Genomic DNA, 12,644 nt, shown 5'->3' on the forward strand with positions numbered 1-12,644 from the left:
ATCTTAGCCATTGAATCAACGTCCTTTAGACATCAAATAGTAACACAGAATGCTTATTATGGTGACCTTTTTTATTTGAAAACACGTGTCTGTTTAAAATGTAAAATATGCAAACATTAGAAATACACAAAACACAATTCACAGAGGATAAAAAACTTTAATTATGCAGGCCAATGCACACTTAAACTGAACAAAAAGAAAAACTAACACAAAGAAGACAGACCGCACACCTTACTTAACTGATCTTCTCATCTCAGAACTCAGGTCACCTGGCAAAAAATAAATAAACAAATCTAAAGTTGTGACCATAAACAAGTGTGTCACACAAATAAATTGAGAGTTCAGCATGGACCTTTCTCCAGGGCTTCAACTAACAAGTAATGTTAGAATTCAGTCTTTGAAATCCATGAAGCAGATGGCAATCTTAAAAATCTTTTTCCATTAAAAAGGCATGTTGGAAAGGTTGTTAATGAACAGGATAATCATTTAACTTAGTCTGTGGTAACTATGCAGTCAGACAGCGAGGCAGATGTGTGTTTTCAGGTGTAAAAGATGGAAGGGATGGACCCTGAGGGATGCTGGAAGCCAGGCGTTTCATATGATCATAGTGTACAACAGGGTAGAATAGTATATATGATAGATGGTAGAAGACTGACACTGTGTATGAGGGGAAAGGACTTGGACTTAAAAGTCATTCGGTAGCCCCCATCACTGATTCTGGCTGGAGTTTCACACGTATCTCTTGGATGTCGTCAAAAATTGTTGTCACAGCATCTGTAGTGTAAAACATGAAAAAAGGGGGAAAAAATGACTCATAAGAACTAATGGTAAAGTTAAAGCTTCACTTCGCACTCACTGTATCACACAAAATATGGACCGGGACAAACAAACAAACATAACAGCCCTGGCACTTGGCCCAGACCAGGTCATGACAATCAGCTGGACACTTTCCATCCTTGTGAACGCCTTCAATCCATGTGGTGTTAACTATAACGTCTTACTTTGTCAAAGAGGGCTGAGATGAAGTGGACTGCAACAAATCAGGGGGAGATCAACTCCTCAAACAAGTCAGGGCAACCTGTAATACAGAGAGGGAGACTGATGAATAATTGAGGCACACCATCACTATCCATTGTGTGCAAACGTGGCGCAGTGAATACATTTTCCATCAAAGTAGTGAAACATGAACAGTTTGTTCCACAGGAGCATATTGTGCCACCTGCATGGAGGGTTTGTGAAAAAGTGAACTTAGTACTGAGAAGAGCTTTCAGAAATTACAAAACAGCAATTAATATGAATCCATATTGTTTTTAACAGTATAACTGTTTGCCTCTTCTTCTTTTTTGGTCCAAAAAGGATGAAGCAGATACGTATCTACTTCATTCATTACTTAAAATGTACCTAAATGCATCATATCATTAAACATGTATAGAGCTATATTGAATTCGTCTCAGTTAGTGAGACGTGCACCCCTAGCAGTGTGCCTGTTATATAGTAATATTACATACCTTAATCAACCTCTGAGGTAGTGTCTGCTTTTAGTTTAATCACCATCATTTGATACGACATTTAGGCTGCATCACACAACACTGACAGCAGCAACTGTTGGTTAGCCCAGCTAGCTCAGTTAGCTAAAGTTAGCAGTGGATACGCACCTTCATAATTGCACAAGACGACACATATCACTTGAAACCCTCGTCGAGCTTAGTGTTTGGCATCTATACGCACAGTGTGAAATCCTCTGCACACTGTCGATGGTTAATTTCGGTAGTCCTAACAGACACCGGGTGAACTGTGAATCCGTTTGCCGTCCCATCTCTCGCTTGTGTGTTGACTGAGCCGGAAGTTGGTTCAAATGCAGCGGAAGCACTGCGTGCATAGAGCTAGTGAATGTCAGCACAAATTCATTTTAAGTTAAAATTTGGTTTTAAATAACATTTACCAAACCCCTATATTAAACATGCATTCAGAGCATCATTACATTATGGGAATTTAGTAAACAGAATCTGCGTACATGAGAAAAATAGCATACAGTCTCAGGATACTGGACGAAACCTCCATGCATTGTGAGGAGCTTCCTTGTCTTGATATCAGTGCCTTCTATCTCCTCCTCTGACCTGCTAATTATACCAGCGGGGTATCTGATGACTGGCAGTGTGTATGTGTTTATAGCCCGGACCTTGTTCTTTCCATTCAGCTGACTCTTTAGGACCTGTCTGACTCATTGTAGGTCTTTGGCTGTGGCTGACTTCATGCAGCCCCCTCATGGTTCTCATTTGCCTGTGGTATCCCAAGGTACTCATAACTGCCCTGAACATTTGCAATGCTGCCTTCTGGTTGTTCAACCCCCTCGGCTCTGATCATCCCTCTCTTTGATACCACCCGCCCACATTTATCTAGTCTGAATGACACCCTTGTGTCGTTGCTGTATGTGTCCTGGAGATGTGGAGCAGGGAGTTGATGTCTTGCTCATTCCTGACATACAGCTTGATATCACCCATGTAGAGGAGGTGGCTGATGCTTGCTGCGCTTCAGACCGGTAACTGTAGCCACTCTTCATGATGATCCGACTGATGGGGCTAAGGCCTATGCAAAGCAGTGGTGGTGATAGTGTATCACCTTGGGATGTGCTGCACTTGACGGTGACTTGTGCAATTGGCTTTGAGTTGGCCTCCAGAGTTGTTTTACACACACACACACACACACACACAAATGATTCCATTTACCAATACCAGCTGGTATAATAATAATAATAATAATAATAATAATAATAATAATACAATTCAGGATTGTCTTTCATTAAAAAGGTTCAAATACTGAGATTATGTTTTTCATCCATTCACTGAACTGGGAATGGTGCTGAATTGTGCACATGCGCACTCACACCGTGGGCCGCACTCGTGCTTGTTTTCCAAGCCTCGAGTCTTCGTGCTTTGTCGTTTACCTCCGTAGCTAGTTGTTGCTCGTCTGAGGTCTGAACGATGATTGACAATAATGGCGACGCGTTTATTCTGAGTTGACTCCAGGGAACCATCTCTGGCTGACAAAGGGTGCGTCTTGGATGGATTTTCAGCACCACAGACAACAACACTAAGGATAAACAACCACCAAAAGGACTATACTTGCCCCAACGATAAGGACTTGCTGTCCAGGAGAGGCTTATCTTGCTAGCATTGCGATAGCTAGCAACTCGGCTCGCTAGCTTGCTAAGTTGAAGAGGTGGCATTCTCGTGTGTGGAGTGGAGGAGAGAGCCAGCTTACTGAGTACTGAGATCTGTCCAAGCCAGCAATGTGGCTACTTAATAGGCTTTTAGGACAATTAATTTCTTGTTCTCAGAAGCGACACTGAAGAGACACTGTCTTGCAGTTAACGTTAGCTTGTGGGAATAGTTTTGGTAAGACGGTCCAACAGCCTCCTTAGGTAGCTAACTTAGCTAGCAGGCTAGCTTCGTGGATCGTTTCAGTCTCTTTCCTGTTGGGACTTGCTTGCACTTGCATTTGGAGACTGTCCACCAGCACACCGGTAGCTGACTACCCAAAGCCGCGAGCGTGATCGCGAACTAACAATTTTCTGTGTCATTGCCAGACCTTTTCGTAAATGACCACCGGCAGAAATAACCGAGCGATGATGGAAGGAGTAGGAGCGAGAGTGGTGCGCGGACCTGACTGGAAGTGGGGGAAGCAGGATGGTGGAGAGGGACATGTTGGCACCGTCAGGAGTTTTGAAAGTCCAGAGGAGGTGGTTGTTGTCTGGGATAATGGGACGGCTGCTAACTACCGTTGTTCTGGAGCTTACGACGTGAGGATATTAGACAGTGCTCCAACAGGTAACTTTACAGCTGAGTTTGTTTGCCAGCACTTTCACACTAATTTAAATCAAGTGCCTTTCCATACATCAGAGTTATGCACAACATATAAGATATTAGTCCTTTGGTTGGCCTTAATTTGGGGTTTTAGGGGGTGCAGGAATGATACTGATTAAAGAACCAGACAATGAGAAATAGCTGTTGCCGTCATTAAGAGGTTACGGTACCAACGCAGTCTGCCATTAACAATAGGTTATCGAAAAACTATTAGTGCAGAATATAAATCTCAGACGCAGCACATTAGTTGTAGCTAGTTAATTGTGTTGAACGCACACGATGGCTGCTTGACTTTGCGTATAAAAACAAGATGAGTATTCACGTACATCCTGTCTGAACAGATGTATGTCACAGACAGCACTGTGTGCAGGATATGCAAATATGATGCAGGAGATACACAAGACGTGCGCGTTCAGAGTCAAGAACATCTCAGCATAGCCTGTGACTTTAAATTGCACATAAAGAGGAAAAACTTTTTTCTTGCTCATTATTGCTATTAAATTATGTCATCATGACGTGCACTGTAGAATAGACCTAAATTATTTAAGGACCACTTCACTATTGTTTAGCTTTATCTCTCTGTGCTTGTCGTGCACTACATGACAATAAAGTTACACTTTTCAGCAGGTATCCCATTCCAACAGACTCCAGTCAGTATCAGCCACATCTTGAAAAGAGAGCGATTAAAAGCCTTACAGTCAAAATTAGCCTAGGTGTTCTCACATTACCAGGTGTCGGATTTTGTTAGAATGAATATAGCCCTCCTAAAAGATACAGAGAATATCATCAGACTTTGTCAAATGCATAGAGTTCAGATTGCATACAGATGTTTTTTTTCTTTTTTTAAGAGATAGTGTGCATATTGTTGACAGCAAGATGCTGACAAGTTATAAACATACAATACAAGCTAAATTAATGTTGACTAATACTGCCTCCCCTCAGGCATCAAGCATGATGGAACAATGTGCGACACCTGCCGTCAACAGCCCATCATTGGTATTCGCTGGAAATGTGCTGAGTGCACCAATTACGACCTCTGCACAACCTGTTACCATGGAGACAAGCATCACCTGAGACACCGGTTCTACAGGATCACCACCCCAGGCAGTGAGAGGTTGGTTAAGCCAGCAACATGTACCATTATTTTGCCTCACCTTAGACCCACCAATGATAAAATAGACACAAGGTAGCCAGGTCATCCCGGCACTTTCACTGTGATTGGTTGGTCTACCCTTTTACTCTTGTAGTTTGGCTTTATGTTGTTTTGTGTGTGTGACATTTGAGAAGTCTTTTGTGTGCCGTGCCTCACAGGCAGACAGAATCCATCTCGATGCTCCCAGCCCTCAGTTGCCAGGCAACAGCTCAGCCTCGTTTTAAGATCCAGCCAGACCTTTTTAAAAATTATAGTAATGCGGTGCTTCCCACTTAAAGAATTTATTTGAGCAGACTCCCCAGATTTTTTTTTCTGTGTACATTTTCAGAGGGCTTCCCGCTCATGAAAGTTCAGATTGATTGAAAAATCTGCTTTGTAGCTGACTTTCAAATGTCAGAATTTAGTGCTTTGACTTTGCAGAAAACATTGAAATTGCATCTGATGAGCAGAGATAATGAAACCTTTTCACTAAATTTCAAGGCAAGACAGCTTCCTGTTCAATACAACAGACTTACATGTGTGTGATAAAATTCCCAGAATCTCCTGATCATATAATAATAATGATAATTGCCTGCAGTCACTCAAATGGCATCACAGCAGGAGTCCCACTGTTTTCTCTTTTGCTCTTTATTTGCTGCCAGACATTCATGTAGATCTGTAAAACTACCATTTACATGAACTCAGCACTTCCTCCGTGCACCTCACAATAAACACATTTTAGTGTGAACGTGTCCGGGTGTGAAGACAGTGGTAGGTTTACTGTAAGGCCTCCTTAAGTGTTGACATTGTCAGCGAGATTAGCTAGCATTATCAAAAGTTCACTAACTTAACGTCTATCTGAAAATAGAAGTTTAGTTTTTAGTCTCTACACTTGAGGCGACCAGAAGCTTTTACAGCTTGGGCAAACTTCAGTCAGGGTAATTAGACCAAGGGATCTGTGTGCAATACCATTAATCCTGCATGAGGTTTTGTGTGTGTGTGTGTGTGCGATGTGTATCGACCCTCATGTCTTACTGAAAGTTTCCAGTGGAAACCATGTTTTAGACATGGTGTTTGGAAAGTAGAAATATTGTTACTAATTAATTCATATATAGACAAATTCAAGTCAAATTGTTGAGGTCAGCTTTTCTCTGTGCATTCAGAGATGCTCTACATAGAGATGATGATCATGTGTTGTGGGAAAAATTAAGCAAATAAATCACTCATTTGATTTAAAGACTTTAAATGTATTATTGGGACCCATTAGCTTGTATGTAAGTTGCATTTGATTGTGTTATCATATAGACTGTCAGTACTATGATGATGCTTCATCCATTTCAGGCCTATTCCAGCCAAACACCGTGGTTTAGTAAATGAACACATGGCCCAACAGCTGGCTGCCTTTTCAACTGAGTACGACTTCATTTCCCCCGAGACAGACATTGCATAATGCACAATGGGTGCTGGAGGTCTCCCCAGCTCGCACTGCTCCGAAAGCGTGGTGGGGTGTTTTGTTACACCACATTAGACTCTGTCACTAACTGCTGAAGAGGGAGTGGTTAGAGGCCCCAAGCTGTTTGCATTGGTTAGACCTACTCTGTCCAGCTGCCGTGTCTACCATCAAGGCTCACATTGTTGTTTGATGGTTAGAGCTCAGCTGGATGTTTTATTTGCTATTTATTTTTCATTGGTTAGGCTTGTAGCTAAGATGGAGTTTAGATTAGACCGCAGCTCACTGCATTGTAGTGATATCAATATGTAAAAAAACATTGCATAAGACTACCTAACTTCTGGCTTTTCATCTGTGTTTGCAGAGCCGTAATTGTTGGGTATAGATGAAAAGGCAAGGAATTGTCAGTAAGGCGTGAATGCCATGCTATTACCAAAAGTATTGTTATTCATAATGTGACGACATCACAACTGCTACTCAATGACACCCCATGTGTTACTTGAATTTAACTGCAGCAATACAGCATTCCTAAATGCCGTTGCCAAAATTAATTTTGACCTTTAGAAACCTAACATCTGTTCTCGGGCAAATGTGAAGTGGTGTGTTTGTGATTTGAATGAACTGAAAAAATAGGTCAGTAATGATGTGTTGCTCACAACTCTGGCAAATTTTTCTGGTTTGATTTGTTTGCTGTCATCAAACATCAGTTGCTCAATGCTGAGGCAGTAATGATTTTCAGGGACTGCATGGTTGATACAGCAGATTAGATGGTGTTGAGGCCCAGCGCTCACAGTAAGATTTTTCATCTGTAGCCTTGGCCCATTTGCTGAAAGTAATTTACACCATGACTCCAGAACAGTAGGCACACAGGGAAGGACAGTTAAGGACACTGGGTAGCAGGAGGGAGGCACTGGCATCCCCTCTGCAGTGCATATTTGCCAGTAATTGAAAAAACAATGAATTAATCCATGTAAACAGAGCCCCTGGAAACACCTGCTGTTGAATGCTCTGACAGTGTCACATGAATAGTTACAACTTCGCCCATATGAAAGTAGTTGTTTCTCAATGGAAACTTTTTCTTCCTGAGCAGAGTACTTCTGGAATCGCGACGCAAGTCAAAGAAGATCACAGCCAGAGGGATCTTCACTGGTGGCCGGGTGGTGAGAGGAGTGGACTGGCAGTGGGAAGACCAAGATGGAGGCAACGGAAGGAGAGGAAAGGTAGGGTACCAACGAGAGAATTACAGCCCGTTACTCCACTCTGCCAGTTTTGTTTTTGTGCTCCCCATGACAACAGTTTTGACCTGCAAATGTTTACAATACAGAGATGAGGAGTTGCTTAGCAGTAAAGCAGTACTGAGGGCAATAAGGCACAGACTTATGTAAGTCTGTCAGTCACCCGGTTTTGGCTTTACTCTTCCCCATCGAGTGAAAAGCAGATGACCTTTACCTCTGCTTTGCCACTGATGTGCTGTCAGCAGTGGATAAGTCATCAGGGTTTTTTAAGTAAAAGTAAAAGATCCTTGATGGTTAAATTAAAAAAAAAGCCAAAGAGAAAAAATAGTCTCCTAAGTGAGGTTTAAGTGTGCAGATACCTTTCCATTTTTTTTTTTGCTGAATGAACAAACATAACAGCTAAATGGTACAGTTCCAGACATCATGCAGGCAAACTTGTCTGAACGGGTTTCTTCTTCTTTTCTTCTTCAAAGCTGCACAATTAAGTGGATAATAAATCCCTTGAGGTAAGGCAGGCTTGGTGAGCCTGCCAGAGGCCATCACAACTACCCACGTGTTGTGGTTGTGAAGGGAGCATGACCACCCTTAAGGGTTGCATATAAGGGAAAGTCAAGGATCTGCTCGCCTTAACAATCTTAGGGAGGAAATCTGATTTAATTTGGAAATGTGCAGGCACCTCAACCAAAACAGAAAGGGCACAGGCTGACTCAGCATGTTAGTAGCATGAACATATTGTTGGCAAACGAGAGCACAGACAGTCCAGTCCTGTGGCGTGTAGCTAGGTGTTCAGCGTTATGCTGGCTTTGAAATAATCAGTGTAACTATATCATTGTTCCACAGCCTTTTCTAAGCTCAGAAAAATTATATCACTTATCTGCAATCCATTGTAATGCATATTACAAGAAAGCAAAATCAATATCTTGTCTCATACTGAATGACTCTATCAATAATGTAGTGCTATCAGCCACCTGTAGCTGGAGTTGAAAGTGATGTGTCTTTTCTTGTGGCTTCCTCCAGCAAAACGCCCCAAAAAATTGAAAAAAAAAATTGAAAACATACAGTGACACGTGGGAGCAAAGATGGCATGATTTTCATGATTTATGTTGACAGCAGATTGACTTCTTTTCAAAACGTGCAGTGTGTTGGAAAAGAATACATAATTAGCAAATCGATGTAGATCAGGTAATAGGAACTAGTGGAATGTGTCACTAAAACCTTTATTCCTTGTTTCATTCTGCTGATTCCTATATATATCTTTGCTGAGGCTATAAACAGACTTCCTTGCTACAGGTTATTCCAGACTTAAATACATCATTAGAAAGTAATACAATGTCTGATGAGGCTGCATTTGTTTAGTACAGTCTATTTAGATTTATGCTGTAAATGTGCTGTAAAGTGCTTGTATTTTGACTCCGGTCCAGACCCCAGAGTATTCAATTTAAGAGTCCCTCCAGGCAATTTAAGACTTCATTTTGCTGTGTTATTTAATGGCATATCTCATTACTGTTTTATGATGCTGTAAGCAATATGCTCTCCAGAAAACTGCTATTGCATGTCCTGCAGCTTAGATGTTCCATTAGTTTAGCATGAATATTACCTCCTAAGGCCCATTAATCAATTACCTCTGCAAGGGGCCTGAAAATAATTTAACGATTTGATTTCTGTATTTACTTAAGGCACAGCTTTTAATTAAAGAATTCATTTACTCCAATACAGCCCTTCTCTTGACACTTTCTCAATGTGATGAAACCGTGGTGGTGCTTGCGATGGAGAGAGAATTGTCTCGTGTGACAATCCCAACCTTATCTTCCAAATTTGAATTGATTTTGCAGCCTCTTATTCGTACCTCATTGCATATTTATGCTTATAATGCACAATTTTACTCGGCTTTGAGTGCCCTTCAAAAAAAAAAATTAGCCAAAAGCTTTGAGCTGCACAAAAGGCAGGTTTTCATCATAATGTAATACAAAAAGAAGTAATTGAAGAAAAGCCAGTGTGAAAATGTTATGGCAGATGTGTCTGTTGGGGTGTGTTTGGTGGTTTTGATGAGCTCTTTATACAGGAGCAGCAGGTGAGGCAGTCAAGACTGCGTGGCTCACACTGATTCTTAATATTTTTAACGTGCATGCAGGGGTTCAATAGAGCAAAGGTGAGAATGGTGGATTTATTAACACATTAATGATCCAACCCACTAGGAAAAGACTGCCGAGATTAAAGAGAGCGCCCGCTGTGAATGAGAAGCACACGGCTTGTTATTTATTTAAATGGGAAGGCTTTGATTTTTGAATCTTTGTAAGAAAAGGGTCACTGACTTTATTTAATCATCTTTGGGTTTCCATAGTAAGAGGAGCGTTTTCTGAAGTAGCTTCTGAAAGTGTGAGCAGTTTTTTTTTTTTTGTGAAAAGCATTTCCCACATCAGTGCCTCCAAGTTCTGTCAAAACCAGCGGGTGCCAGGAACTGTTGTGGCCAAGAATCACCGACTGTCTCTTGGTGTATTCCAAATAGATGTTCGAGATATCCAGTAAACTGATGATGACGATGAAGAGAATTTGCTTTTCTGGCGACCTAAACGTGCTTAAATACTACTACTACCACAGTTTGGATCCAGACCTTTAGTATGTTCCCTGAATGCTAATTGATGGAAAAATACACACATATTGATGTTTAGGACATCCTGAATTAATCAAAGATGATGCAGCTAACCATTTGTGGATACCCAGAGTCTGGTTTCCATTAATTACTTATTAGCAGAATAACAACTGCTTCTAATTCCCTTTCAGCAGGGGAAAGAGTCCTCTGAAAGCCACAGTACCGTTTTCGAATAGAAGCTTGTGTCAGAAGTTCTTCGCCCTGATGAGCAATGTCTCCCACAGGCTTGGTCTGTGGTCTGGCTGAACTAGGCTTGCCTTTGTCTTGTGTCTTGTTTTTCCTTTGCGAGCAAACACAGTAATGGTTGCAAAAGTTTAATTAAAACATTCTTGAAGATTTCACAACTCTTCCCAACTGGTAAAATGGAGTAAAACAATGAAAGGTTTAGTATTGACTATAAAATTGCAATGCAGAGAGAATTAAAACCAAATCTAATTGCGACCCAGAGAATCAAAGCCTAATCAGATTTGTTCTTGATGAGTCCCACGCCTAATATTTTTCAGGAGTTGGTGAATTAAATTTTCCTTGAAGTTGAAACACAGTGAATGTGCAACATACAGAGCATCAGACACTCCTGTGTATAGATTTACTACATCAGCTTGCCAACTACTTTGCTTTCCTCTGTCACATGCACAATATATCACCATGTTGGAAAAAAGTGGTACATAAAACTAAACGTGCAAGCCCGGGAGTGCAGATTGGTGCCATGTACTTTGCCAGAAGATGTTGGACCCTTCAACTAGAGGAGCCCAAGTTCAGCTTGTTGTGTTGGCAGACAGCTCCTTGTCTATGAGCAGGCACTGAATACGCCACGGTTGCTGTTCTGGAGTTCAGCCTTCCCTTTGACCTTCAATTTGAAAAGATAATTTCCCTACAGGGATCAACAAAGTATCATATTGTATATCATTATGAGTTTTTTTTTTTTTAAGATGAATAACACCTGCTTTAAAATCCCCTGTAAGAAGATTATCCCCTTCTGGTCAATGTTATATTTTACACATACACAATGCCAGCATGTTTATTTTGATATACAGCCAGCCCAAACCTTTTTCAAACAGAAACATTGGCATGAAATTCAGATTAAAACTCAAAAACAATCTACTGTCAGTGTGTCCTTTTTTTTTTGTCTTTCTCATCTTATGCCTCCTTATTCTCCACAGGTGACAGAGATCCAGGACTGGAGCGCAGCCAGCCCTCACAGCGCTGCCTACGTACTGTGGGACAATGGGGCCAAGAACCTGTACAGAGTTGGCTTTGAGGGAATGGTGAGCAAACTTCCATACTGACCCCTCACGCTCAGTCACTCATTCACCCACACACGCGCACACACACACAGTCTCACAAAAGATAAGCTGTCAGGTGGCTTTTGTGTTTGACCACAGGGCTTAGGGTCTTTCTTTTGCTGCCAGGCCTTTGTGAGAGCCACGCAGCCAGCATGAGTAAGGCGCCATTGTACGGGCAGCTGGAGGGGGAAGGTATCTGCATGATAAAGGCAAGCTGCTCTTTCTGCTTTTTAGGAGAAGAGATTGAACATGGAGGTCAACTTTCGAGGAGGGGGACATTCTCTTGGGGTTGTTGCAGGGGCAGCTATACACGCGTCTCAAACGAAAAGCATCTTCCTCATTGGTGCAGACGGTCCTTGCCTTTTTTCGAAAGGGGCCAATGGGGTTTCTCGGTTTCAGAGCAGATATGTCCTTTTGTTAATCTAATAGGCTAATAGGAAGGTAGACGACATCTGCCTCTGCATTAAGTCAGCCGTGGAACAGACGCCCCCCATCTTGACAGTTTTATTTTGGCTTTGTTTCTTAGTGATCAGATCCTGCTAAGACATACAAAGGGGCTGCAGATTAGTGTGTGTTCCAAATGCAGCATTTAAGGCCAACACCTTTTCCTGCATTGTAATGTCTGCCTTGTGCGCAAAGCATCATCAGATCAAAAGCGTCTCGCTGGCCGTGTGCAGTAGGGAAGACTTGAGTTATTAATTTGTTGAGACTTGTTGTACTCAGGACTTAAGTGTACCATCAGTTCAGAGGAATGTCTGCTCTGCCTCACAATCATCTCTGCCCTCGAATTCTACCACGGTGGCTGCGCGTCTGAGTCATCACAAATGATGTGATGCTTTCTCTCTGTAGCAATGTAGTGTTTCATTGTCCTGCTGTTCTCTTAGGGCACTGCTATTGTTAGTTTTCTAGGGAAACTACACTGACACAACGGCTTGAAGTGTATAAATCCTCAGTTTCATTATTCATGACCGTCGTGCCCCTCCGCTAATGGAATTACCCTGGATAATTATCTAACCCCTTCCACCCCTTTT

At 41.8% G+C, this 12,644-nt stretch overlaps 1 protein-coding gene and 1 long non-coding RNA gene across 10 annotated transcripts in view; one reads left to right on the plus strand and one right to left on the minus strand.

The window, feature by feature from the left end:
• Positions 1 to 51: 51 nt before the first annotated feature.
• LOC143329577 (uncharacterized) lies at positions 52 to 1,859 on the minus strand. The gene is made up of 3 exons (XR_013077886.1): positions 1,656 to 1,859; positions 1,002 to 1,078; positions 52 to 774 (listed from the first exon to the last, which is right to left on the minus strand). It is a non-coding gene; the product is annotated as an uncharacterized LOC143329577 (long non-coding RNA).
• A 1,011-nt stretch (positions 1,860 to 2,870) lies between these two features.
• mib1 (MIB E3 ubiquitin protein ligase 1) overlaps positions 2,871 to 12,644 on the plus strand; it is a 53,113-nt gene continuing 43,339 nt past the window's right edge. For 6 of the 9 annotated variants that reach the window (XM_076744494.1, XM_076744497.1, XM_076744500.1 and 3 more), the window contains exons 1-4: positions 2,871 to 3,827; positions 4,806 to 4,977; positions 7,536 to 7,665; positions 11,491 to 11,595. In XM_076744494.1, coding sequence (XP_076600609.1) covers positions 3,599 to 3,827; positions 4,806 to 4,977; positions 7,536 to 7,665; positions 11,491 to 11,595 — 636 coding nt within the window. In that variant the 5' untranslated portion in view covers positions 2,871 to 3,598. The remainder of the gene's footprint in view (positions 3,828 to 4,805; positions 4,978 to 7,535; positions 7,666 to 11,490; positions 11,596 to 12,644) is intronic. The other 3 variants (XM_076744495.1, XM_076744502.1, XM_076744496.1) reach the window with 2 other exon arrangements.

The sequence above is a fragment of the Chaetodon auriga genome, chromosome 12 (genome assembly GCF_051107435.1).
Source record: "Chaetodon auriga isolate fChaAug3 chromosome 12, fChaAug3.hap1, whole genome shotgun sequence".
NCBI classification, from domain to species: Eukaryota; Metazoa; Chordata; class Actinopteri; order Chaetodontiformes; family Chaetodontidae; genus Chaetodon; species Chaetodon auriga.